The following is a 27,504-nucleotide window of genomic DNA, read 5'->3' on the forward strand; positions in this document are numbered from 1 at the left end:
GTGAGCTCTGTCATCTATACACATATCTCGCACCAATTTAATCATTTAGTTATGATGCAGTGGGAAGCACTAAGAAACACTGAGTCTTATTATTAATGCGGATGCTACGTTGACATGTAGACACTTAAATGTTCTTAAGCAAGGACACAGCATCACTGTCATCTCCCAAGCAGAAAAATACACCTGCTGTGCCAAAAAAAAAAACTGTTTAGTAATGATGTCGAGGAATACAACATAATGTCTGCTGCGACAATGGTCCACATTCACAAACCCCACAATTACAATTTGCTCACTCAGAGAAAACATTAATTTAAAAAGTACATTTCAAAAAGTCTAGTTATAAAAGTTTTCAACTGTTGTTCAAAAACTGTTGTTCTGAAAAGTTGCCGAAGCAACATTTTCATTCATTATGAACAGGAACAAAATCCCAAATTATAGGATTTAATTAACAGCAGTTGGTAACAATATTTCAGTTTCATTAATTTCCTTCAAATATGCAGCTGGTAATCATGGTGAAATACCAGCAAGAACATAAAAGAAACAAAAAACAAAAATTAAAAAACATTATAAGGTAAATGGAACAATTAAAACATCAAGCCAGGTGTACTAAAACAGATTTTTCTCTTAAATTAAAAAAATAATAATAATAGAAGAACAGATTGGCAATTATAGCCCATCTGGAGGTTCATAAAGCGTAGAGTTCTTTTTTTTTTTTTGGCTTGAGACTATGCTTTGCAATCATTACTTTAATCAAATAACATTAATGTGTATTGTATTGAACAAAGAACTAAATACAGAAAACAATAGAATTGCATATTATTGTCATTGTACATGTAAAATAAAATTGTAGGTGTGTCCCACCAACTGTGCATGGCATAAAAATATACATAGTATTAGAGCAAGAATAAATACATGCCGGAAAAAGGTAGAATGGTTTCTTCACAGAGAACAGCCCAAGTCGGGTGTGAAAAGGCACCCAAGCCTCCCAAGCCTCATCAGCTGCCTGAAACTCATAGAGGAGCTCAACATCTTCATTGCTGGGTATGAGGTAACCCCTCTCCCCTAGACCCTGCTCCCCACTTCCCTTTCAACCAGCAGACCCCTCTCTCCCTCCAGGAACATGAAGTCAGAAGCACTCTGATCGGGCGACCGTGGCTCAGGGGGTTGGGAAGCGTATCTGTAACCGGAAGGTCGCCGGTTTGATCCCCGGGCTCTCTGTCCTGGTTGTTGTGTCCTTGGGCAAGACACTTTACCCTACCGCCTACTGGTGTTGGCCAGAAGGGCCGATGGCGCGATATGGCAGCCTCGCTTCTGTCAGTCTGCCCCAGGGCAGCTGTGGCTACAACTGTAGCTTGCCTCCACCAGTGTGTGAATGCGAGAGTGAATGAATAGTGGCATTGTAAAGCGCTTTGGGTGCCTTGAAAAGCGCTATATAAATCCAATCCATCATCATCTGAGCCCGGTGAATGCCAGAATAACTAATGGCCTTGATGGCATCCCAAGGGCTGTGGTCAAAGCCTGTGTGGAACAACTGGCAGGGATACTCACAAAGCTGTTCAACCTCTCCCTCACTCATGCCACCATTCCCAGCTGTATGAAGGCCACCACCATTCCCCAAAAAGACTGATATAGACAGCCTCAATGACTATGAACATACAGCCCTCACATCTGTAGGCATGAAGTGTGTCGAGTGGATAGTGTCTCAAGGTCTCTTGCACCCTGCCAACCACCTGTTTGACCTGCTGCCCTCTGGCTGGCGCAGGGGTTAATCATGTCTCACACCTTCAGGCTCACAAACAGCTTTTTCCCCTGGGCCATTTGGACATCAACAAACACTATCTCTCCACACCCGACCGATGTCCACTCACCTCACCAATCTGGGCCATGGTCTGAGTAACCCTCATCACTCAGACCACTCACACATGGTCTCTATACTCAGACCAAGTCCTGTACTACTTCAAAGCACTGTGTTCTCCAATGCATACCTTTCTCTTGTTTTCTATATATCGCTCTTGATTGTATATATTTTTCCAGTTTATTGTTTATTACTACTATTTATTACTTATTACTATTATTTAGAAGAAAATTGGCAATGTAAATGAATCAAGTTTCTTTACTTACTAGTCTACCGTTTTATTTTTAGTACTGTTAACACAATGGAGACCAAGACTCATGCGTAGACATGTATCTTGTTGATTGTATGTTAGGCTTATTCTGTACAGCTGGCTCTGAAGTCAGTGACCACTCAGAGAAATCTAAGGAGTACTGGCCATTATACATGCCCGTGGAACCTAAATCTCCAGTTCAGTCACCCATTCTTGCTGATGTTTGCTTCCATGTTTTTACTTTACTTTTTTTGTATAGCAACAACAACGCTGATCAGAGCACCTTAAATTGTGATTGTGATTCCAGATAAAGTAAGAGCAATTCTATCTGAGCAAGTACTGGCTGACACTGAAGAGAAAAGGTCTTTTTAACCAGAAGAGGAAAAACAGCAGAGAATATAATAGAAACAGTCATGGTTATGTTTTTCATTTTTGGTGTATATATTAGTATTAGCCTCTTTTTTTAAGTTGTTAGTATTTTAAGATGTGTTTTTGTGATTAGGCTATATTTCAAATGTCTTCAGTTGACAGTAAAAGATGAATTGCTCATATTTTATTTAATCATGTTGTCCACTAGGTGGTAGTAGCAGAGTGAGACTTTACAATTATAGCTTCTTTTAATATTTCTTAGTAAATTTCCAGCATTAATTTGCCAAAGACTCTGTGTGGAAATATTATACAGTTACATGACTGCAAACATGCCAACTTAGAACTCTCAACACATAAACTGAGCTAAATGTATTAAACATCAAATGAAGAAATACTGAATGATAAGATAACTTTAGGATATCTCCAAGCCTTATCGGGGACAAAGTTTTGTTTTGTTTTGTTTTTTTAGCTAAATGAATCCAGCTAAACTCATAGTATCTGTCAAGGCTATTTGTAATATACTCTCCTGTTTAGAGTAATGAATGACCTTTCAGACTTTTAATCAAAGACCACTGCGTAAGATCATGTCCTCTTGAAGGCGTAGAGCAGAGCCCGTTCTCTAAAACCCTATATAAATACCACTTACACACATACCTGGCATCAGGGAGAGATGGCAGTCTCAGTTCTTTTAATTGGTCTGGTATCTGCTCTGTGTTTGTTTCAGCTGAACTCAGTTTTTGCCTTGGGTGTGTCTCTGGATAGTCTGAATCAAAGGAGTAGCTTTACAGGTGCTTGGGCTGGTACTGAAGCTTCTTCTGTGAAATGTAAGTTGCAGGGTAGCATTCATCTACCTGCATTCTCAATGGATGGGGACTTCATTATTGGGGGTGCTTTCTCTCTTCACTCCTACACGCAAACAGTGAGCCATGATTATACCATCATGCCTGAGCCAGTAAGATGCAAAGGGAGGTCAGTATGGAAAAAATTATGAACATGTTGCATGTATTGTAATGGTAATCTTTCTTGCTGTGTGTTATCTGTATGAAATTTCATCTTAACAAAATCTATGTAGCCTACAATTTTAACAGTGAGGTGACTGTCTGTCTGCAGCATAAATGCCGATGAGCTGCAGTTGTCACATGCAATGGTCTTTGCCATAGAAGAGATTAACAACAATACAGAGCTGCTGCCCGGAATCAGGCTTGGGTATCAGATCTATGACTCATGTGCATCAGTTTCCATGACAGTGCATTTGGCATTTCAGTTTTTGAATAGCTTGGACCTTGTGTTTCACACTGGCAAAAACTGCTCCCAGTCAGGTATGGTGATGGCTGTTGTTGGTGAGTCTGGGTCTACGCCATCCATCAGCATGTCACGAATCATCAGTCCCTTTAACATTCCTCAAGTAAATACTTTAATTTTTTTTTTCAAACTAGGTGTTTAAAATATGCATGCACATCTGCAGTTCTTATAGGATTACCTTGTCTTCTTTTGTTTTAGGTGAGCCCCTCTGCCACATGTGCATGCTTGTCTGACAAGCAGCAGTACCCAAGTTTTTTCAGAACAATCCCCAGTGACCAGTTTCAAGCTGGTGCGCTAGCTAAGCTGGTAAAACAGTTTGGCTGGACTTGGATAGGTGCTGTACGATCAGATACAGATTATGGAAATAACGGCATGGCATCTTTTCTAGAAGCAGCAAAGAAAGAGGGGATTTGTGTGGAATACTCTGTATCTTTCTATCGGACCCACCCACATAGCAGGATTCAGAAAGTAGCAGATGTTATCCGCAGGTTCTTACATCAAAGATTTTCACTCTGGGATTTATTTTTAATGATTTTTTACAAGGTTTTTTTGTTTGTTTGTTGGATTGATATACAAAAATAAGTTTCTGACTAAACATTTTACATACCGGGTAGCTTAAAAAAGTCTTCTAATAAGTTGTACTTTTTTCACAAGATCTACATCTATGGTAGTGGTGGCATTTGCACCATCTGGAGACATGAGGATCCTGCTGGCAGAACTTTCACGTGAGCCTTTTCCACCTCGACAATGGATAGGCAGTGAGTCATGGGTGACCAACCCGGGATTAAGGAAGTACAGTTTTCTCGCTGGGACCATTGGATTTGGAATTCAGAAATCTGTAATCCCAGGTTTCAGAAACTTCCTGTTGAATCTCTCTTTTGCTCAAGTGGCTGTATCACCATTGCTTACTGAGTTCTGGGAGGATTCCTTCAACTGCACAATAAAAGAAAGTGAGAAACATTTTTCGTTTTTTGTTTTTCTTGGTTGTTAGAGTTTCTTGTAAAATGTCTGGTCTTAAAAAGGCCAGACATGTTCTTTTTTGTAATTTAAGCAATTTCAAATTCAACATAATCAAAAAGGTCCGTTACTGCAACAAATCATAATCTATATGTTTAACCTTTAGGTCAAGTTTAGGCAGTCAGCCAACACTATTACTGTGGCCCCTTTTCTCAAACGTGACTCTTTGTCAATTGTCTGTCATTTTGGTGCCTTTTTTATTTTTAGGTAATTCTGCAGGAAAGAAAGTATGTAATGGAACTGAAGATATAAAGACTCTCCAAACCCCGTACACTGATACATCTCAGCTTAGAATTAGTAACATGGTGTACAAGGCTGTGTATGCAATTGCACATGCCATTCATAATGCATTATGTCAGGGAAGAAATGTCACAGCTCAGTGTGACAAACTAACCAAATTACAGTCCAAGCAGGTCAGTAAAAACGAATCAGTCATTGCCAACATGTTTCACTGTCTCTAAGAAACGTTAAGTGAAACATTACTTTTAGTTGTTCAAATATTGTTTTGTTTTTTCTTTCCACTCCCTTTATGTCTCAATTCATCCTTACAGATTCTAACTGAGCTGAAGAAAGTAAATTTTTCCCGAAATGGATATGATGTGTCATTCGATACTAATGGGGATCCTGTGGCTATTTATGAGTTGGTTAACTGGCAAAAAACTATGGCTGGCATAACTGACATAGTGACTGTAGGGCTGTATGATGCGTCACTGCCAGAGGGCCAGGAGTTCCAGATTAACAAAAACATCATCTGGATGGAGGGCAGCACGAAAGTAAAAAGTCAAATTAATGTAATCTTTTCAGTTTTATAGCAAACATTTACATATGTTACGCAGCCTTTTTATATTACACAGGTGCCAGTGTCAGTGTGCAGTGGGAGTTGTCCTCCAGGAACTCGTAAAGTGCTGCAAAAAGGAAAACCCATTTGCTGCTATGACTGTACCGCATGTCCTGAGGGAGAGATTAGTAATACTACAGGTAAAGTAAAATGCTTGTCTGTGCATGTAAAATGTTTTTATGATGCAAATCTGCAACATCGAATACATTACAAGAATAAATTTGTAATCTATAAAGCCAAAATTACAAGAAGCACCTTAACTCCTTTTTTTCTCCCATTCAGATTCTGCTGATTGTTTACCCTGCCACATGGAATTCCAGCCTAATGCAAAGAGAGACACTTGTATTCCTAAACCCATAGAGTTTCTTTCTTTTCAAGACATCCTAGGAATCATCCTGGCTACATTCTCAGTTCTTGGTGCTTGTCTGACTATTATCACAACTGCTATATTCTTACGTCACAGGACATCTCCAATTGTCCGAGCCAACAACTCTGAGCTGAGCTTCCTGCTGCTCATCTCACTGACTCTGTGTTTCTTATGTTCAATAACTTTCATTGGAGCGCCATCTGAGTGGTCCTGCATGCTGCGCCACACTGCATTTGGCATAACCTTTGTACTCTGTATCTCCTGTGTACTTGGGAAAACTATAGTGGTTTTAATGGCTTTTAAAGCCAGACTTCCAGGTAGTAATGTGATGAAATGGTTTGGTCCTCCACAACAAAGAATGACTGTTATGTCTTTCACCTTTATTCAAGTTTTAATATGTACGATTTGGTTGGTACTTAGCCCTCCATTCCCAATAAAAAATCTAACCGCATACAAGGAGAAAATCATCCTGGAATGTGCATTAGGCTCTGCTGTTGGCTTCTGGGCTGTGCTCGGTTACATTGGCCTACTTGCTTCCTTTTGCTTTGTTTTAGCTTTTTTAGCCCGCAAGTTACCTGATAATTTCAATGAAGCCAAGCTTATCACCTTCAGCATGCTGATATTTTGTGCAGTGTGGATCACCTTTATCCCAGCATATGTCAGCTCTCCTGGAAAGTTCACTGTGGTTGTGGAGATTTTTGCCATTCTGGCCTCCAGCTTTGGACTAATAATGTGTATATTTGCTCCAAAATGTTTTATCATATTGTTTAAGCCTGAGAAGAACACCAAGAAATATTTAATGTGCAAAAATTAATCATAGTATATCAGTTTTTTGGAAATGATTATTGTTGCAATTCCAAGTCGAAATTGGATATTTTATATGTCTTTCTAAATCAATTTCTGGATACTGACTACACATAACACATAACTACACATAACTGCCCAACTGCGCATATGCATGTGCACACATCGACACACACACACACACACACACCCACACACACACACACACACACAAAGTTCTGGTATTTTTTCCTAACAGTTACTCGTACATGGTATTCATCAGCAATATTTTCATTATTGTTTGTTATTATCATTGTTATTATTATTGTTGTTGTTGTTGAGTGTTCCAAATTGTCCTACTCTGGAACACTCTGGGTTCCAGGGTATGTCACTAGATGGGTTGGGGCTGTGGTGGGACCTCTGGGTTGGCCTTGACCTCCATCCACTGTGCCCAATCTCTCCTACTATGAGCCAATTAATGACATCATTTTTTTTATTGCATCACATCAGGAAACAATTTTTTTTAAGGAATAAATATTAATTATTAAAAAAACACGTGAAAAGATAACTGGAAAATTTCATCCCTCATTACTATGTCTTTGCTGTCTTTTTTTTTTTTTTTTTTGCATCACAGAAGATTAGGGCTTTTAATATAACAAGAAATATGACAAGTAAATGAACAAGTAAATGAACAACTTTATTCAAGTTTTAATATGTACTATTTGGTTGGTCGTGAGCCCTCTAGTCCCAATAAAAAATCTAACAGCATACAAGGAGAAAATCATCCTGGAATGTGCATTAGGCTCTGCTGTAGGCTTCTGGGCTGTGATTTGAGAGCATTTTTTATTCTTTATATAGTTGAAAAAGTTTTCATGACTATCAAATAATTTCTTTTACCATTTCAATCAACACACATAATGCTCTATACATAGTTATGAGACTACACTATAATAATATATTTGATGAATTTGCTTGTCTTTTTTTTGTTTGTCTGTCCTTACTGATCATTTTTGTCTTATTTACCTCACAATAAAAATACAAAAAGTAAACTGCACACTTTCAAGCACATAGCAGAGTTGTTTACTTTTGTTACTGAGAAAACTTTTTTAAATAATTGTACATTTTTTATTGTTGTTGTACATGTTAATGTATGAATATGTAACTCAGTGTTAAGTGCATAAATAAATTTAAAATCACATTTCACAATAACACTATATAGCTCTGAATTATTTTTCAGTGGTTTCATACAATGAAATCTAACATTTCCATTTGTATCAAGCATCAAGTCCAAGACTGCAAATGTAAATTTAATGTGAGCTGAGTGAGCTCTGTCATCTATATATCAGTTATGCTATAGCAGTTTTCAACTGTTGTTCAAAAATTCCTGTTCTGACAAGTTACCAAAGCAATATTTTCAATACTTAATAACACCAACAAAATCCAAAATATTAGGATTTAATCTGCAGCATCTGGTAAAAATGTTTCAAACTTTCATTAATTTCATGCATGGCCAGTAGACGTGGCGAAAAATAATCAGCATAATCAGAATCAGAATACTTTATTCATCCCGAGGGAAATTAGGGTTACAGCAGGCAGCACGCTAATGGCGCATGCGCACTTACAAAGGAACCTTCTGACCAACTTTACACAAACATCACATTGGGCAGACATGTCAGAAAGGTAGGCTGATAGGAAAAAACAACGAAAATACACTACATGAGGTAAGAGGAGGAGAAAAAAAAACTCCACTCAGACTGAGCTCCTAGTGGGAGAACAGTTTGATAACAGAAAAAACACCTCAGCACAAAAGCACATGACTATCAATACACCATAGAAACACAAGACAAGCAACAGGGGTGGGTAAAGGGTAAGAGAGAGCCGGTGTAGACAGCGCATCCGGTCCTGCAGCATCTGTGCTGGTCCAGTTGACTGCTATCTTCCCCGGTAGGGCACAAGCATCGAAGGCGTTGGAAAGGGAGGGGGAATGAGTGAGTGCTTATCAGTGTAAGTGTGTGTGTGTGCGTGTCCATAGTTTAGCTGAGACAGTGTCCTTCGGCCTATCAGGCTAAGTAAACAGTCCTCCAGCCAATCCAGGTGTCCTTGCATGGGATGGGAAGAATAGCCGTAACACAGTCATTATCAGGGAGTGATTGTTCGCCTCCAGCCTTGGGCCTGCAGCTGGCGCCGTGATGGGGATCCGCAATGTTTATGTTGGTTTTGTTAATTTCCATGCGAGCAGCCCAGGAGAATTTTTCAGGCTGCTCTTTAACACTCCGACACTGGCCTCTCGATCTCCCATTGGAGAGTCACGAGCCTCCCCATGATAGTATCAAACTTCTGTTCCATGGTGTTATCGTTCTTTTGATTCTGAGACCTCATAACTGCAGTGATCCGTTCCGCGATGTTTTCCAATTGTCACTCAAGGGTCTCATTTTGAGCAGGCCTCTCTCTGATGTTTCCCCTCATACGCTCAATGGTGTTGTTTTGAGCCTTCACAGCAGCTGCAAGCGTCTCCAAGGTGTTGACCATATTACGTTCGTTGTGAGAGGTTGCGCCTCGTTCCATTTCAATTCCAGCGGGCAGCCTTGGGGGGGTTTGAACAGCCGGTTCCGCTCTATTATTTCTCCGATAAACCAGGGCTAAGCCAACTCCGATCAGCATGAACCCTGTTATCATGGTTCCGAATAGATAGATATCTTCAGCGTCCTCAATCGACAGTCCCGCCAGGCACATGATCCTCCAGTTCTGCCACCCGTCCATCGTGTATCCGGCAGGGAAAGTCCCTCCAGGGCACTCAGGCTCTCCCGAGCCCAGATTTCTCGTTGAGAAAAGGGTGTCAATAGCATTCAGAGACCAGTTGATCAAATCCATAATTCTCTTTTAGGTTTTAGAGAACGACAAATACCAGCAAGAACATAAAACAAACAAACAAGAAAAACTATTATAAATAAAGTAAATTGAATGGTGTACTGAAACATACATTTTTTGTTAAATTTACAGAAATTTGAAGAATAGATTGGCAATTTTAGGGACGGGAGGATCTGATGCTGTCAACTGAGGAGTGGTAAAAAGGCCAACGACAGCCACTGGTCCAGGTCATTCCTTTTCAGGACACTTGCCTGATGGGCCTTCATTAGTGTGGTTGGTCAAGGTGAGATTAATCGAGATGTGCGTGCCCAGAAACCTAAATGTGGAGACGGATTCCACCCATTCTCTATTTACGAGAGGAGACTCGTGAAATCCATGATGAGTTCTTTTGTTTTATGAACATTCAGCTTCAAGTTTTCTTTGGAGCACCAGCATGACAAATTCTCTATTTCCACTCTGTACACTGTCTCATCTCCATCAGAAGTGAGCCCAACCACAGTGGTTACAATGAGGTTGGTTGGGTGGATTGGTGTACAGCAGGGGTCGGCAACCCTAGGCACGCGTGCCACAGCTGGCACTCAAAGGGTTAACTGATGGCACGACCATAGCTGGACTGGCCATCGGGCATACTGGGCATTTGCTCAGTGGGCCAATGATTTTCTTTTTTTTTTTTTTGTAACGGTATGAAAGGTGGTGGATTGGCCAGATGCTGTCCGGTGTGTAAAAAATAACTCAGTTATTTGGTGGTGGCTATGGCGGTGCATCCACAGATTCAGTAACATTAGCAAGTGGTGGAGGCCAGCAGGTGGATGAGAGAAAGCGGAGGCAAGAGGAGAGACCCGAGGCAGCCGCCGGTCCGAGTGTCAGGTGAACTGAACTTCAGATAAGAAGTTATGACCTGCAGTCTATCTGGGTCAGATATAAACCAAGTTTAGGTGGAGTTTATTTTTGTTCTGCTGACTTTTTACAGACTCGAGACACAATGCATTTTTGGGACTTTCAGGTGAATGGACCAATGTTTTATTTTCTGATCAAACCAGAAAGCTTTAATGAGCAGCTAGATTTGTCTTGCATTAACTGGCTGAGTTAATGCCAGTTAATGCGACATTACACATTAACATGTGTATCTCTGTATTAACAAACATGCTATATTGGTCCAGTTTATTTTTCTTATCGTTGTTGTGAGGAGACCATAAATAGCATTTGCATTTTCTGTTGTACAGTTCATTTGCTGTTATGGAGTTCTTGTTATGGATAAAAAGTGTCTTTTTTTGGTTTCAAAATAGCTGATAACTATCCGCTGATAGCTGCCAACATCTGAGAACAAATATAATTCTATAAAGTGGTTCTATATAGTGTGTAACTGTTAATATAGAACATTATTAAATTTATTGCTAATGCAATCATATGGCACATTGACTTCTGAGGAAATTTTAGATGGCACTCGTCATCAGAAAGGTTGCCTACCCCTGGTGTACAGCAATATACTGGGTGTACAGTACTGGGCTAAGAATGCAGGCCTGCAGGGATCCACTGCTGAGTGAGAGTTTGGTGGAGAGGTAGGGGATGAGTCTGACTGATCTGTCCCGTTGGTGAGGAAATCTTTGATCGAGGAGCGGGTGGCAGGGGGGATGTGAAGATGGTCCAGTTTGTTGATAAGGATGGGATTATGGTGTTTAACACTGAGCTGTAGTTCACAAAGAGCATCCTCACCTAGCTGTTCATGTTCTCCAGATGACTCAGCCCTCTGTGAAGGGTGATAATGATGGCATCCTCTATGTACTGAATTGCTCTATAAGCCTTTTTGTGTTATATATGCCATTTTGTTATGTTGTCCTGCAATGCACTGATAACTTTCAGGTGATGTCTGTTAGTTACAGGAACTAATAATTACAAGAACTAATAGATATCAGCTTCAGCCTGAACTGGGATTTTAATTTGGATAGGACTGACAGTATCCCACCCAAGATTGTGAGTGCACCATGGGTTATTTTGGGGAAAAACAAACAACACAGATGGTGCAGGGAGAATAAACAAAAGCTGGCATGCAGAGCAGGCTATTATCTCCAGCTGCAAAACAGCAACACAAACAGCCCACTTCCAATCATCTTCCTCAGCAATGCCAGATCCCAGCAAACAAAACGGAAGAGCTACAGTCAGAGATTTACTACAACTGCTTTGTCCAGGAGTGTTGTCTACTGATTGTGACGGAATCTTGGCTCCATCCAAACATTCCTAATGCCTCAGTAGAGGTACAGTGGGGCAAAAAAGTATTTAGTCAGCCACCGATTGTGCAAGTTCCCCCACTTAAAATGATGACAGAGGTCAGTAATTTGCACCAGAGGTACACTTCAACTGTGAGAGACAGAATGTGAAAAAAAAAAATCCATGAATTCACATGGTAGGATTTGTAAAGAATTTATTCGTAAATTAGGGTGGAAAATAAGTATTTGGTCACCTCAAACAAGGAAAATCTCTGGCTCTCACAGACCTGTAACGTCTTCTGTAAGAAGCTTTTCTGTCCCCCACTCGTTACCTGTATGAATGGCACCTGTTTGAACTCATCATCTGTATAAAAGACACCTGTCCACAGCCTCAAACAGTCAGACTCCAAACTCCGCCATGGCCAAGACCAAAGAGCTTTCGAAGGACACCAGGAAAAGTATTGTAGACCTGCACCAGACTGGGAAGAGTGAATCTACAATAGGCAAGCAGCTTGGTGTGAAAAAATCAACTGTGGGAGCAATCATCAGAAAATGGAAGACATACAAGACCACTGATAATCTCCCTCGATCTGGGGCTCCACGCAAGATCTCATCCCGTGGGGTCAAAATGATCATGAGAACGGTGAGCAAAGATCCCAGAACCACACGGGACCTGATGAATGACCTGCAGAGAGCTGGGACCAAAGTAACAAAGGTCACCATCAGTAACACACTACAACGGCAGGGAATCAAATCCCGCAGTGCCAGACGTGTTCCGCTGCTGAAGCCAGTGCATGTCCAGGCCCGTCTGAAGTTTGCCAGAGAGCACATGGATGATACAGCAGAGGATTGGGAGAATGTCATGTGGTCAGATGAAACCAAAGTAGAACTTTTTGGTATAAACTCAACTCGTCGTGTTTGGAGGAAGAAGAATACTGAGTTGCATCCCAAGAACACCATACCTACTGTGAAGCATGGGGGTGGAAACATCATGCTATGGGGCTGTTTTTCTGCCAAGGGGACATGACGACTGATCCGTGTTAAGGACAGAATGAATGGGGCCATGTATCGTGAGATTTTGAGCCAAAACCTCCTTCCATCAGTGAGAACTTTGAAGATGAAACGAGGCTGGGTCTTCCAACATGACAATGTTCCAAAACACACCGCCCGGGCAACAAAGGAGTGGCTCCGTAAGAAGCATTTGAAAGTCCTGGAGTGGCCTAGCCAGTCTCCAGACCTCAACCCCATAGAAAATCTGTGGCGGGAGTTAAAAGTCTGTGTTGCTCGGCGACAGCCCCAAAACATCACTGCTCTCGAGATCTGCATGGAGGAATGGGCCAAAATACCAGCTACTGTGTGTGCAAACCTGGTAAAGACCTATAGTAAACGTTTGACCTCTGTTATTGCCAACAAAGGTTATGTTACAAAGTATTGAGTTGTATTTTTGTTATTGACCAAATACTTATTTTCCACCCTAATTTACGAATAAATTCCTTACAAATCCTACCATGTGGATTCATGGATTTTTTTTTCACATTCTGTCTCTCACAGTTGAAGTGTACCTCTGGTGCAAATTACTGACCTCTGTCATCATTTTAGGTGGGGGAACTTGCACAATCGGTGGCTGACTAAATACTTTTTTGCCCCACTGTACTTGGCCAGACATTACACCACCAGGACCACAACCAAGACTCCAGTAAGGGAAGGGTTGGTGGGCTCTATGCTTGTGTGCTTCAGGACTGGTGCCATAACAGTAGAATAAAAGACGGTCCCTGTTCACTGGACTTGGAGGCGATGTCCATTTAGCGCAGACCCTTTTCTCTACCCCACAAACTAACGATAGCCATAATTACCATTGTTTACATTCCTCCTCAATGCTAACGTTAGCGCAGCACTCAACCACATCTAACTTATTATCAGTAAACAGTAGAGAGTGCACATGTCCATATTGTTCCTGGGGACTTTAATAAGACATGTTTGAAATCTGTACTCCCCAATTCCACCAACTTGTTAAATGTCCTTCAAGGGGGAAATAGGGAACACTACAGTACTACGGTTATGGTACACTAGACCATGTGTACCGTAATATCCAGCATCATAAGTTGGCAAGTCACAGAGGTGGTCCTGCAGCCCAAAGAAACGGCATAACTCACTCTACTGTAGGGCCATAAACAGCAGAAGGCGGTGTAGGGGCTGTGTCCAGCGGCAGTCAGGGAAGAGGCCCTGGCTGTCCCATTTCTTGCTATCGAAGCTGGCTACTGGGAACACTGAATCAGTCTCCTAAAGAATGGCTGGACTCTGGTCTGAGTTGGATCAGGTGATGGGGGAGCATGCACTACAAGCCTGGTGCACCTAAAGAAATAATCTGGGTGCACTGGGACAGCCTGGCAGGTCCAAGGGACGCTAGGGACCCAAATGGTCCATGTTCTGCACCTCCATTGCTGAGGCAGCTCCAAAGAGCTGCAAGGTGCTTGGTGCCTGTTGTGGTGCTAACCCCTAATCCCTGAGTTAGATGGTGGTTACCAGAGAGGACGTCATCAAGGAGCCATCAAGCGCAAGGAGTCCTATTGGGCTTGGTTAGCCTGTGGGAGTTTAGGGGTAGCTGTGGAGTGTGGCTCGGGCAGTCGTTGAAGGAACAACTCGGGTGTTGGATGGGTTCAGTGAGGGTATAGAACAAGACTTTCAGACTGCCTTGAATAATTCTGGCAAACCAAAATCATCAGGTGGCTCAAGCAGGGAAACCGGTGCTCCACTCTGAACATGTACAGTCGATGTGGGGTGCTGCTGACATTCAACTGAGGTTATAGACAGGTGGCGAAAGGAATACTTCAAAGAACTTTCTGAATCCCACTAACATGCATTCTGTTGAGAAAGCAGAATATGCAGACAAGGAGGACGACCAGTGATGGGAATGACGGCGTTATACGTAATGGCGTTACTAACGGCGTTGCTAACGGCGTTACTTTTTTCAGTAACTAGTAATCTAACTAATTTCTATTTCTATTGTTACAACACTGTTACCACTACTAACAAGAAAATACAGTGCGGTCGTGTTACTATTTTTCAACAAACAGACGGTTGAAGCTGTGTTCAGCTTACTGCTAGTGATGGGTCGTTCGCGAACGAAATGGCTCTTAGAGCCGGCTCTTTGACGTGAACGACGCGAGCCGGCTCCTTATCGCGAGCCGTCACGTGGGTTTTTTTTTCTTTTTCTCACCCTCTCTCTCGCACTTTTTTTCCACTTCACTTCGCACCTGAGCCTTGTACTTTATGCTGGGCAGAGGGGGAAGGGGCGGTAGTTACACTCAGTAGCACAGGAACAGAGCCAGAGGGAGAGAGAGAGAGAAAGAGAGCCAGGGACAACAACGTCACATTAGAAAGGTATAGTAATCATCCACAACTATTTTCGGTTGCAGATGATAAAGGATTCAGAAAGTTTATTCATGCAGGCCCATATGACAGAGAATGTGCATGTTTTTTTTGTTTTCATATTATAATTTATATTTAATTGTGTTGTGGTTTGCAGCGTTTTGTGTTGTTTCACTTTAAATTTGTAAAAGGAAAAAGCTGAAAATTTAAATAGTTAAAAGTTGAAATGTGAATAGTTGATTTTTGTATTATATGATTTATTTATTACATTTTATGTGGCGTGAAAAAATAAAAGTATATTTACAGTGGCCCCTACAGACAAAGCACATACAAACTTCAAATCACGTACGAACTCTGAAGCATGTACAAACTCTAAAACACGTAAAAACTCCGAAGCACGTAAAAACTCAGAAGCACATAAAAACTCAAAACACGTACAAAAGACAACAGAAGTGCTCCAGGATGCTGGGCGCAGTGTTGAGCTTTTGTTATCTTGTGGCTACACAAGCCAGCAAGTACCAGCGACTGGATTTGGTGTGTGATAGTAACAGGTAGATGAACTTTTTTTTAAATTATTTGAATATATATGAGTGCCTGTGTATAAATACACAAACAATACACACATGCTTTCAATTGTGTAATTTATGTGATCTAGTAGTTCTGTTTTGGAAGTTCAGTTCATGCTAGAAATGTGTTTTGGAGTTTGTACGTGTTTTGTCTCTAGGGGCCACCGCATATATTTATATATAAGCATATATAAATAAAACCACTTTTTTTACGTTAGTAATTCTTTTGTGCATAATTTTATATTATTGTGAATAATAATTGGGGCGACCGTGGCTCAGGGGGTTGGGAACCGCATCTGTAACCGGAAGGTTGCCGGTTCGATCCCTGGGCTCTCTGTCCTGGTCGTTGTGTCCTTGGGCAAGACACTTTACCCTACTTGCCTACTGGTGTTGGCCAGAGGGGCCGATGGCGCGATATGGCAGCCTCGCTTCTGTCAGTCTGCCCCAGGGCAGCTGTGGCTACAACTGTAGCTTGCCTCCACCAGTGTATGAATGTGAGAGTGAATGAATAGTGGTATTGTAAAGCGCTTTGGGTGCCTAGAAAAGCGCTATATAAATCCAATCCATTATTATTATTATTATTATTATTATTAATAAATTAATTAAAGCAACAAAACAACCTGAAGAGCCGGATCAGAGCCGAAAGAGCCGGCTCTTTTTAGTGAGCCGAGCCGAAAGAGCCGGATCTCTAAAAAGAGCCGGAAATCCCATCACTACTTACTGCATCTTATATCAGTTGCATGGAAGTAGCTGACTACGTAAGTAATCTGGGCGCTACAGCTTTAACCAGCTCCCGCGTACGGCAATCACTTTCTGCCGGATGACCACTTTTTGGCACAACACCTGGAGCTAAGGGTGCAAAACAATCGCATGAGTGCTGCTGTTTGACTTAGGAAGAATAAAGTAGTCGTGGTAAGCCAATCACATGACCACTTCAAGATGACAAAGCAGCAATGTGATATATACCAGTTTTTAAATTGTGTTGATAGGCCACATAAAACCAGAGTCATGATAAACAATATATACGCGTTTTTTCGTCAATAGTTTCGTCACGTTTACTGTCTAAGGACAGCGCTAGCAAGCACTCTCTGCTTATGACCAAAAACAAAAAAAACCCTGCCAGATTTGTGAGGTTTAGCATGTTTGGAGTGTGTAGTTAATGTGTTGTCTCGTGTAGTTAGTGTGTAATGTTGTGGATAGTTTTGTGTTGTGTGTCAGAAAAAATGAGGTGACTGCTGTCTCCAGGTAGAGAACAGGAGTGATACACCTACCGCTTTCTGCCCTGCAGGTATCAGGCTGTGATGTTCTCCTTTATAGTGGACAGAAATATTTGGAGTGGCACAGATAATTTGTGTTGCATCATATTGAATGCGGAATACCTGATTGTTATGTAAATAGTTTTAAATGGTTATTTTAAAAAAGGGGTAAAAGGTAAATGGCTGCAAATAACTTTGTTGTTTGCAAAACTTGTGCATATGATTTTAAACTTGACAATTTATATTTGCATTTAAAGTTATGAAATATGATTAATTAAACATGTTTGTGGTTGTTACAGTAGAAAATATAACTCTTTCTACTTGGTTTTTTTTTTTTTTTGTCTGATTTTAGATCAATTGTGTTAATACAGTATGTCAAAATGAAAACATAACTGTAAATTCAGACATGTGAGGTTGTGCTGAAAAGCATGATACCAAACAAGGCAAATCAACAGTTTTTAAAGGTGTAATTTAGAGGTAAAATCAAAAGTAGTTGAAAATGGCCAATTATACCCTGGACCCCAGAGTTTATTAACTCCTTGGTTGCTAGACCCCTTGGATGTTTCCTAAAGGCTCCGGATTTTCTTGATGATCTTGATTGACATAACCTCGAGGAATATCAGAAAATCAGAAATCACATTTAAACACTTTTGCTCAGTAATGCAGATGTACCCATCAAGCAAAAACTGTACTGCCACTCTAAATTGTAAGGTGAAGGAATTCATTGAGGATATTATGCAGGATGATGTAAATTGTTTTGTTTTCATATTACAGGTTGCTTACAGGTTGTTTTGGGGTTTTTTTTTCCTTTAATGACCTTGAAAATTAGTAGACAAAACTAAGACTTGTGTTTCTATATCATTAAGTTTGTGTTGTTAGACTTTACTTTCCATTTTACAAAATGCAAAAAGTAATAACCAAACAGCCTTTTGGTTATTAAAAATACAGTACCATACAAAATACCATACATACTATTTAACATAGTTACTTTTAAATAAAGAAAAAAATCTGGGGACATAAGGTATACCTTATGTCTGCTTATGTCCTAGGACATAAGCAGTAGAAATTATATTAAAGACTTATTTGAAGGCTATTACATAAGGGTATGTCCTTTTGAAAAAAAAAAAAAAACAACTTATATAAATGCCTATATAAATGAGTGTAAAAACCACTCATATGTAAACACCTGACATCAGGCAGGGATGAAGGTAGCAGGTCTTATAATTGGTCTGATATTGGCAGTGTATTTTTTTCAGTTAAAATCAGCTGCTGACTGGGCTGTGTGTCTAGATTGTCTGAATCAAAGGACTAGGCTTACTGGAGCTCGTCCTCGTACTGAGGCTTCATCTGTGACATGTAAGCTGCAGGGTAGCACTCGTCTACCTGCATTCTCAATGGATGGTGATTTTATCATTGGCGGATCGTTCTCCCTTCATGCCTACATGCACACAGTTTACAATAACTACACCAGCATGCCTGAGGCTGTGAAATGCAAAGGGAGGTCAGTAAAAGCAGTATGTGGGTGAGCAAAGATGAAAACAAAAACAAAAAGTTTCTCTCTCTGTCTATATATATATATATATATATATATAGATAGATAGATAGATAGATATAGATATATATGTATGTGTGCATATGAATACAATGAAGATATGTGCATATCGTTATTGTATTAGCCTTTTGTCCTTTCACTTGATCAATCTTGAAATTAATCTTATTCTTTGTAGAATAATTCTAACAGTGACATAATTGTCTGCAGCATTGATACCCGTGAACTGCGCTTTTCACGTGCGATGGTCTTTGCCATAGAAGAGATCAATAACAGTACAGAACTACTACCTGGAATCAAGCTTGGATACCAGATCTATGATTCATGTGCGTTAGTACCTGTTGCAGTGCACGTGGCATTTCAGTTTTTGAATAGCCTGGACCCTACATTTTCAACTGGTAACAATTGTTCTCAGTCTGGTATGGTGATGGCTGTTGTCGGGGACTCTGGATCTTCACCTTCCATCAGTATCTCACGTCTCATCAGTCCATTTAACATTCCTCTTGTAAATAATTTGAATTTTTAGCATATTTTTTACATTTAAGATATGCATGTTCATGATTTTTGATTCTATAGCTCTTTCAGAGGTACAATATTTTATTTTATTTATGTATGTGTATATATTTTTTTTGTATTTCTTAGGTGAGCTATTTTTCCACATGTGCATGTTTGTCTAACAAGCAGCAGTACCCAAATTTCTTCAGAACAATTCCCAGTGACCAGTTTCAAGCAGCTGCTCTAGCCAAGTTGATAAAACACTTTGGCTGGACTTGGATAGGTGCTGTTCGGTCAGATTCGGATTATGGAAATAATGGCATGGCTTCTTTTCTAGAAGCAGCTCAGAAAGAGGGGATCTGTGTGGAATACTCTTTATCTTTCTATCGGACAAACCCACAGAGCAGGATCCAAAAAGTAGCAGATGTTATCCGCAGGTTTCTATATCATAACATGTGAATTACTGTATGTGTGGAAATTAGCGTCCTTTTTTAAGTAAATTTTTATGTCATGTTATAATGCAGTAAAAAATGTTTTTAATGCATTATGTTGTATCTCAAGGTCTAAAGCTTTAGTTGTTGTGGCATTTGCATCTTTTGGAAACATGAAGATCCTGTTGGAGGAGCTTTCACGTGAGCCTTTCCCACCTCGCCAGTGGATAGGCAGTGAGTCATGGGTAACCAACACAGAATTAACGAGGTACAGTTTCTGTGCTGGGGCCATTGGATTTGGTATTCCGAAGTCTGCAATCCCAGGTCTCAGAGACTTCCTGCTGAATCTCTCTTTCTCTGAAATCACTGCTTCATCGGTGCTCACTGAGTTTTGGGAGGATGCATTCAACTGTAGACTGAAAAAAAGTAAGAAAGTTTTCTTGCTTACAGAAAACCCTTTGGTGTTACAAAGGCTAATGCTGCTTCATAAACCAAGACATCCTCATACTCTAACAATTCTGATGATGAATATGAGATTAACAAAGGTTGAATGTCTTTGATTTAATTACTTCGAAGGTTTAATTTGAGTGGCTTTGTTTGGATGGTATAGATTTTATGTATTTAACTCTATTACATTTAGAATTTTTCAGATTTGTCAAACAAAATGTAGGAAATCTAGATCAAACTTCAATGGTGAAAACATATGTTTATGTTTGTTCGTTTTTCTGTAGGTACTGCTACTGTAGACGAGAAAGTGTGCGATGGAACTGAAGACATACAAAACCTCAAAAGCCAATATACTGACACATCTCAGCTCAGAATTACTAACATGGTGTACAAGGCTGTGTATGCAATAGCACATGCCATTCATAATGCAGTGTGTCATGGAAAAAATGTCACAACTCAGTGTGACAAACTAACCAACTTAGAGCCCAAACAGGTAAGATTAAACAAAGGATGAATTGCGGTATTGTTATTAATTATTTAACTTTTAAACATTTTTCTTTCTTTCCCCTCCCTTTCTGTCTTAACTCATCCTTTCAGGTTTTAACTGAATTGCAGAAAGTAAATTTTTCCCAAAATGGTTATGATGTGTCTTTTAATGCTAATGGGGATCCTGTGGCTATTTATGATCTGGTAAACTGGCAAAAACACGAGAGTGGCATCACTGAGATAGTAACTGTAGGACTGTATGATGCGTCACTACCAGTGGGCAAGGAGTTTAGAATTAACAGAAATGTAACCTGGATGGAAAATAGCACAAACGTAAGTCTATGGACAAGAATCTAAATATTTAAATTTTGGAGCATGGAATCCTTACACTTATATAGCAAACATTTAAATCTATTATGGTTCGTTTATGTCGTTCACAGGTGCCAGTGTCAGTGTGCAGTGGCAGTTGTCCTCTAGGAACTCGGAAAGTAATGCAGAAAGGAAAACCCATCTGCTGTTATGACTGCATAGCATGTCCTGAAGGAGAGATCAGTAATATTACAGGTAAAATCTAATGCGTGTCCATGTATTTAAAATCGTTTTATACTGAAAAATACAATTTACAATGAATAAATTCCTAGCAGCCTCTCCTTTTTTTTCATTTAGATTCAACTGATTGTTTACCCTGCCACAAAGAGTTCTGGCCTAATGCAAAGAGAGACACTTGTATCCCTAAACCTGTAGAGTTTCTTTCATTTCAAGACATCCTTGGAATCACCCTGGCTACATTCTCAATTCTAGGTGCCTTTCTTGCCATTATAACTGCGGCTATATTCTTTTATCACAGGACATCTCCAATTGTCCGAGCCAACAATTCTGAGCTGAGCTTCCTGCTGCTCATCTCTCTCACTCTGTGTTTTTTATGTTCATTAACTTTCATTGGAGCACCATCTGAGTGGTCCTGCATGCTGCGCCACACTGCATTTGGGATCACCTTTGTACTCTGTATCTCCTGTGTACTTGGGAAAACTATAGTGGTTTTAATAGCTTTTAAAGCAACACTTCCAGGTAGTAATGTGATGAAATGGTTTGGTCCTCTACAGCAAAGAATGACTGTTATGTCTTTCACCTTTATTCAAGTTTTAATATGTACAATTTGGTTGGTAGTGAGCCCTCCAGTCCCAATAAAAAATCTAACCACATACAAGGAGATAATCATATTGGAATGTGCATTAGGCTCTGCTGTTGGCTTCTGGGTTGTGCTCGGTTATATAGGCCTGCTTGCTGCCTTTTGCTTTGTTTTAGCTGTTTTAGCCCGCAAATTACCTGATAATTTCAATGAAGCCAAGCTTATCACCTTCAGCATGCTGATATTTTGTGCAGTGTGGATCACCTTTATCCCAGCATATGTCAGCTCCCCTGGGAAATTCACTGTGGTTGTGGAAATTTTTGCCATTCTGGCCTCCAGCTTTGGACTAATGCTGTGTATATTTGCTCCCAAGTGCTTTATCATATTGTTTAAGCCTGAGAAGAACACAAAAAAATGTTTAATGAACAAAAACCAATCATAATGTATCAAAGCTTTGTTAATTATTGCTCTTCCTACAGCAGCAGCAAATTGTACGTATCCAGTGCACATAACAAAGATTTTCATTTTCTGATGTTATTTAAATAAAGGATTTCCATTATCCATTGTTTGCCAATTGTTGTTTAATGTGCAAATACTTCATTTAAGTGAATAAATAAATATAAGTTTACATTTCTTAATAAAACCAGATTGTTCTGAGGTAGTAGTTTGACACAGCTGCTGTTAATTATTCTATTTTACTACAAAGCAAGTTTAAAATTGCAGATGTCACTTTAATGTCAACTGCGTGAGCTTGGTGTTATGATTGTCTTATCCACCTATTTTTCACAATTTTAAACACACGTTCATGCAGTGTTCTCCTCGGAAATATGTGTCACTGAAATTCATGTTGATGCTACTTTGAGGTGTAGCCGACATATAAATGCATTTAATCAAATGATTGGACCTCCCCAAGCAGACCAATAACCTACCAAGTAAGCCAGCAGGCCAAGATCGGAGTACTCTACTCTGGTGATATGGTATTATGAGGTGGGGTCATCCCATTTAGCCCTAACTATAAGCTTTATCAAACAGGAAACTTTAAAAGATTATCTGAAAGGTAGAGGGGTTGTCTGTCTTCTGAATCCAAACTGAAAGCTGTTTCCACAGAAAAGGGCCCTGAAAGCTGAAGGTTCTGTCTCCAATTCTACTTTTAAATAACTTAGAAACTGCAAATAAGCCTGTAGTCCAAGTGCAAAGCTGTTTATATGGGTGTTATGGTACTATGAGGTCTCTAAGATAAGTAAAACCTGATTATTCAACATCTTGTATTTAATGAGATGGATTTAACCCTGGCGACCTGTCCAGGGTGTACCCCGCCTCTTGCCCTATGACAGCTGGGATAGGCTCAAGCACCCCCGTGACCCTGAAAAGGATAAGCGGATGTGAATGGATGGATGGATGGATGGATTTAAATTTGATTTGGATTTAACAGGAAGTCAATGTAGAGAAGCTAATATGTGATACTCTATTTCTTTTTTTTTTTAAATTTATGTTTTATTAGTTTTCTTATTTATACAACATGTACAACAAATTCAACTTAATCACCGTGGGGGGAAAAGCAAAGCAAAACAACAACAACAACAAAAGAAACAAAAGGACCAAAACAAAACCAAACATAACACAAAAACAAACAAACAAACAAAGAAATACAATGACATTATACAAAATCGGGCCTTCCGTTTTGGACATATTTCAACCATTTCAACCAATATTCTTCAAATGAGTCCGCCTGCCACTGTTACGGGTCCCAAGGATGAAGACCACGATGACAAATATGTTACCTGTAAAAGCCGGTGAAGAGCAGAGTAAGGAAGACACGATGTGTCTCTGCTTTCCTCCAGAATGTGTCTGTGTTAATAGGAAAATTGTACTTAGTAGTCAGTATAATCTTTTAATGATATAAGTTTGCATATGGTAGAATACTGCATGTAATCATTTGTGTGTAGAAGTATATAGTTGGTGGCATATTGAAAGAATGTCTCATCCTAGGAGGTCTGTAACATTCTAGGGTGTTCACCCCCACATCCTGGGAGCATGAGAGAGGTCGTACCTTGTCTTATTGTTTTACGGTAGGATTAACGTAGCTATGTCAGTTTTAGTTTAAGTGCTTCTTTACATATAGATGAACTGTTGGATTTTCCAGACCAGCAGGTTAAGGGAAGTCGTTTATGGGGCCACACTCTAAGGAAGGAACTCAGCCTGTAAGGAACAAACGCTCACTGAAGTATAAATAAAGACAGGGGCAGTTTATTGGTATATTGGTGCTACTTGAAGCCTGAAAATGATCTCCCATAAAAAAAAATACTTTACACAAGTAATGGCTCAAAAAGGATTCCTTTTTTTTTTTACTGTGCTGCAAATGATTACCGGATTATTTGTGCCATTAATTAGTGTCAACTAATTTTTATTCAATCTCCACATAGGATATGCTTGTGAAGATGGAATATTTAAACTCCCAGAGAGCAGCCATTTGGCTTTTCTACCTATAAAACCCGGAGAGCAGCCAAATGGCTGGTAGGCTTTTAGCTAAGCTTTAGCTTCAGCCAAGTGGAAGCTAAATTGGCTAGTCATTCATATGTATATTAGGTTGTTACCTGGGAATTCTAGCCAATTTAGCTTCCACTTGGCTGAAGCTAAGCTTAGCTAAAAGCCTACCAGCCATTTGGCTGCTCTCCGGGTTTTATAGGTAGAAAGGTAGAAGCCTGGCTTTGCAGGTGATATGGGGGAGAGCAGAAGTGCGTTGAAGTTCCACAAAGTGATGAATGAAGGACATGCATATTGTATCCGATTGTTCAGTCTGACATCACTAGCCGTGTCTGGGTCTAAACTCCGCTGCAGGTCCATATATCAAACGATCACTATGACATTACTGAGAGTTGAAAAACTGTCTAAAGTCTTTCATCTTTAATAAAATGATCAGCGTTCTGCTCTACCAGGTGTAACAATTGAGTTTAACATCCAGGCATCCATGAAAACGGAATTTATGACATTTAACAGAGTTAGAAGTTAGCAGGGAGTTAGCTCGCTAGCTTCTATCTAAATACAATATAGCATGTCCTGACTGCGGGGTTTTGGAAACAAATTAAAACGTACAGCTCTGCTATCACTTCCAGCATAAATGAAGACAGAAAACTAAACAGCAGTGAGGTTTGTAGGGTTACTGAAGTTGGGCTAGCTGGTATACAATGATGTGCTACGTGACCGCTAGCGACACAGCTATGTTAGCATAATATAAACAAGCTAACTTTTTTTCCACTCGATAAAAGTTAACGTGAGTGTTCTCGGTGGTCAGGAACAAATGTAATCGCATGGCAGGATACTGTAAAAGGACCAAACTTCAGCCAGGAGAACAACTGAGATAATCCATCCACAATACGAGGTTAGTCATTCATATATTCATATTCAGGAAGAGCCTCAGTTGCAAGTATCTAAAAAAATCTTGATTTTCTAACCCAAATATTTTCTTAAGGTCCTGGAAACTCATCACTTTTCCATTTTTCAACAAGGTACTGTATGTGGTGAGACCTTTATTTGCCCATGTTTTGAATGTCGAGTCGAGCTTACTAGGCAAAAATTCTGGGTCATATGCAAACCACTTAAGGAATCCGGCCCTCTGGTTTAATTGATACTTTTTAAGTACTCTTTCCCATATCTTTATTGAACTTACTATCCAAGGGTTGCCCGGGTCTCCCAGGAGTCGTAACTCTGACGGATCTCCTATCAGTGCCCCGATAGGGAAATTACCTCCCAAGGACAATTCCACTTCTTTCCATCTTGAACAGTATCCAGGTTTACACCAGCCCACCAGATTTCTTATTTGTGTTGCACTGTAGTAGTCCTGTAGGCAAGGGAGGCCTAATCCTCCTTTATCCTTGGGAAGCTGAATTTTTATGAACTTAACCCTTGGCTTTTTACCCACCCATATAAATCTTGAGAGGATCATATCCCATTCTACAAAGTATCTATCAGGGTTTTCTATAGAAACAGACTGGAATAAGTACAGTATCTTTGGGAGCATATTCATTTTTATGATATCCACTCTAGAAGAGATGCTTAGATAAGGGGTTAATGACCATCTGCTAATATCTAGCATGATATCTTTTTTAAGTAGGGGGTAGTTGATTTCTTCCAAACTGGTTATATCCATTGATAAGTTTATGCCCAGATATTTGATAGTTCTTTTGTCACAGCTTAGTTTGTATTTGCTGAGCAGATTTATTATTTTTTATTTATTTTCATTTATTTATTTATTTATTTATTTATTTTTTGGGGGGGGGGGGGGGGCTATAAAAGCTACTAAGAATTTGTGTTTTTTGTATATTCAATTTATATTGCGAGTATAGCCCATACTCCTTTACCACTGACATGAGCTCCATATGTGATTCAGTAGGTTTTGATAAGTAAACCAAGACATCATCTGCGAACAAGGCCAATTTCTGCTCACTTCCAGCAATATTAATCCCTTTTATTTTACCTTTCAAGCTTAAAAGCATCTGAAAGTTCACCGTTAATCTTTATTTTTGCAGTTGGGCTATTATACAAAGCCCTCAATATTGTAATGATGGACCCATTAAACCCAAATCTAAGCATTGCTTGCAATAAAAACTCCCATCTCACAGAGTCGAAAGCTTTTTCAGCATCTATCAATAATATATCTGGTATTTTATTTAAACATGTCTAATAATTTGCATTCATTAGCGTTCATTAGTCAAACCTCAGATGCAGGAGGAACAATACAGTTTTTGTTCTAGTTGCTGGATGAGCTCTTTATGCTTTCAAGGATATTTGAGGGTTTGTGCGAGTTTGCCCCACCATTCTACATGTGTCTTGTGGACTTGGAAAATGCACTAATCGCATCACATGGAGTGTATTTTGGGTTGTGCTTCTGGATTATATGGTGTCTGGCCCATTGTTATGAGACATTTGGTTCTTAGTTGCAACAGTTAACTTTCGTAATCACTTCCTACAAATCATCAACTTGTCTGCTACACCCCATTTCTAAAGGACTTCTCAAAGATGTTTTACCATTAGTTAATGCTTTAATCTTAAAGCCATGAAGCCAGATGACATGTATCAGTTAGTTAAACTGCACGAATGTCTTAAAGACATAAAGACTTGGATGACCAAAATTCTAAGTTCCTTTTTCTAAATTCAGATAAAACTGAGGTTTTTGTACTTGGCCTTAACATTTCTGGAACATGGTGTTTAACCAGATACTTCCTGGAGTTCCTCGAGTTGCTTTTGACCTGTTTAAGACTATGCTTCCTCTTTACCGTCACCCAGCCAGCCTGTTTCCCTGGCTGCTTGGGATAGTCTGCTACAGGGGACTGGCTAGCTATGTGGTTTTCAAGGGTGCGAAGCCGAGTCTCCAATTCATTGATCATGGCCTCCAGAGTTAAAAATAGGTTACATTTATTCCAAGCAACATAATTGCTAGAGGCTGAGGAGTAACTAAACATCTGACACAATGAGCAGGAAAGTGCAGGAGGGACAGGTGAAGAGGCCATGCTGATAGCAAGGTGGCTACGAGCTAAAATATGTCCTTCAAAGTACATCTTAAACAAATATGCAGGAGTGCATTTCTTACATTGGCATAATATTGTTAAGGTTCACATAATATTGAGGAAGGAGAGTACAAACAACCATGGTCCAGAATATCTTGGTCAAACAATTGATTTTAATGAATACAGGCGTGGGAAGACCACTCTGTATGCAGACAGGAATTAATCTTCGACTTAATCAAAGCATACACAGATTTTTATAGCATCAGGGTTTGAATTAACGACGCCCCTTCATACGTCACAGACAGAATATATACACACGTCAAATCAAAACCACAATGACTTTTAACACAGTTTAAAAGAACGTTGTCTTCGTCTCGTCTGGAACACGAGCCCCACATCCTACCAGACGCTGTTCCTCT

General features: G+C 39.9%; 2 protein-coding genes across 2 annotated transcripts; both read left to right on the plus strand.

Moving 5' to 3' along the window:
- The first annotated feature begins 2,578 nt into the window (after positions 1 to 2,578).
- On the plus strand, positions 2,579 to 8,220 carry LOC113036176 (extracellular calcium-sensing receptor-like). The gene is made up of 8 exons (XM_026192329.2): positions 2,579 to 3,443; positions 3,585 to 3,879; positions 3,975 to 4,264; positions 4,431 to 4,726; positions 5,001 to 5,206; positions 5,345 to 5,566; positions 5,648 to 5,771; positions 5,914 to 8,220. The coding sequence occupies exons 1-8, from the start codon at positions 3,145 to 3,147 to the stop codon at positions 6,810 to 6,812; spliced, it is 2,631 nt and encodes an 876-aa protein (XP_026048114.1). The 5' UTR covers positions 2,579 to 3,144; the 3' UTR covers positions 6,813 to 8,220.
- Positions 8,221 to 18,423: 10,203 nt separating this feature from the next.
- Positions 18,424 to 22,023, plus strand: LOC113036616 (extracellular calcium-sensing receptor-like). Its single transcript, XM_080288950.1, has 8 exons — positions 18,424 to 18,545; positions 18,804 to 19,098; positions 19,236 to 19,525; positions 19,650 to 19,945; positions 20,251 to 20,459; positions 20,564 to 20,785; positions 20,893 to 21,016; positions 21,119 to 22,023. The coding sequence occupies exons 1-8, from the start codon at positions 18,439 to 18,441 to the stop codon at positions 22,021 to 22,023; spliced, it is 2,448 nt and encodes an 815-aa protein (XP_080145076.1). The 5' UTR covers positions 18,424 to 18,438.
- The last annotated feature ends 5,481 nt before the right edge of the window (positions 22,024 to 27,504 follow it).

This window comes from Astatotilapia calliptera, chromosome 14 (genome assembly GCF_964374335.1).
Source record: "Astatotilapia calliptera chromosome 14, fAstCal68.1, whole genome shotgun sequence".
Classification (NCBI taxonomy): Eukaryota; Metazoa; Chordata; class Actinopteri; order Cichliformes; family Cichlidae; genus Astatotilapia; species Astatotilapia calliptera.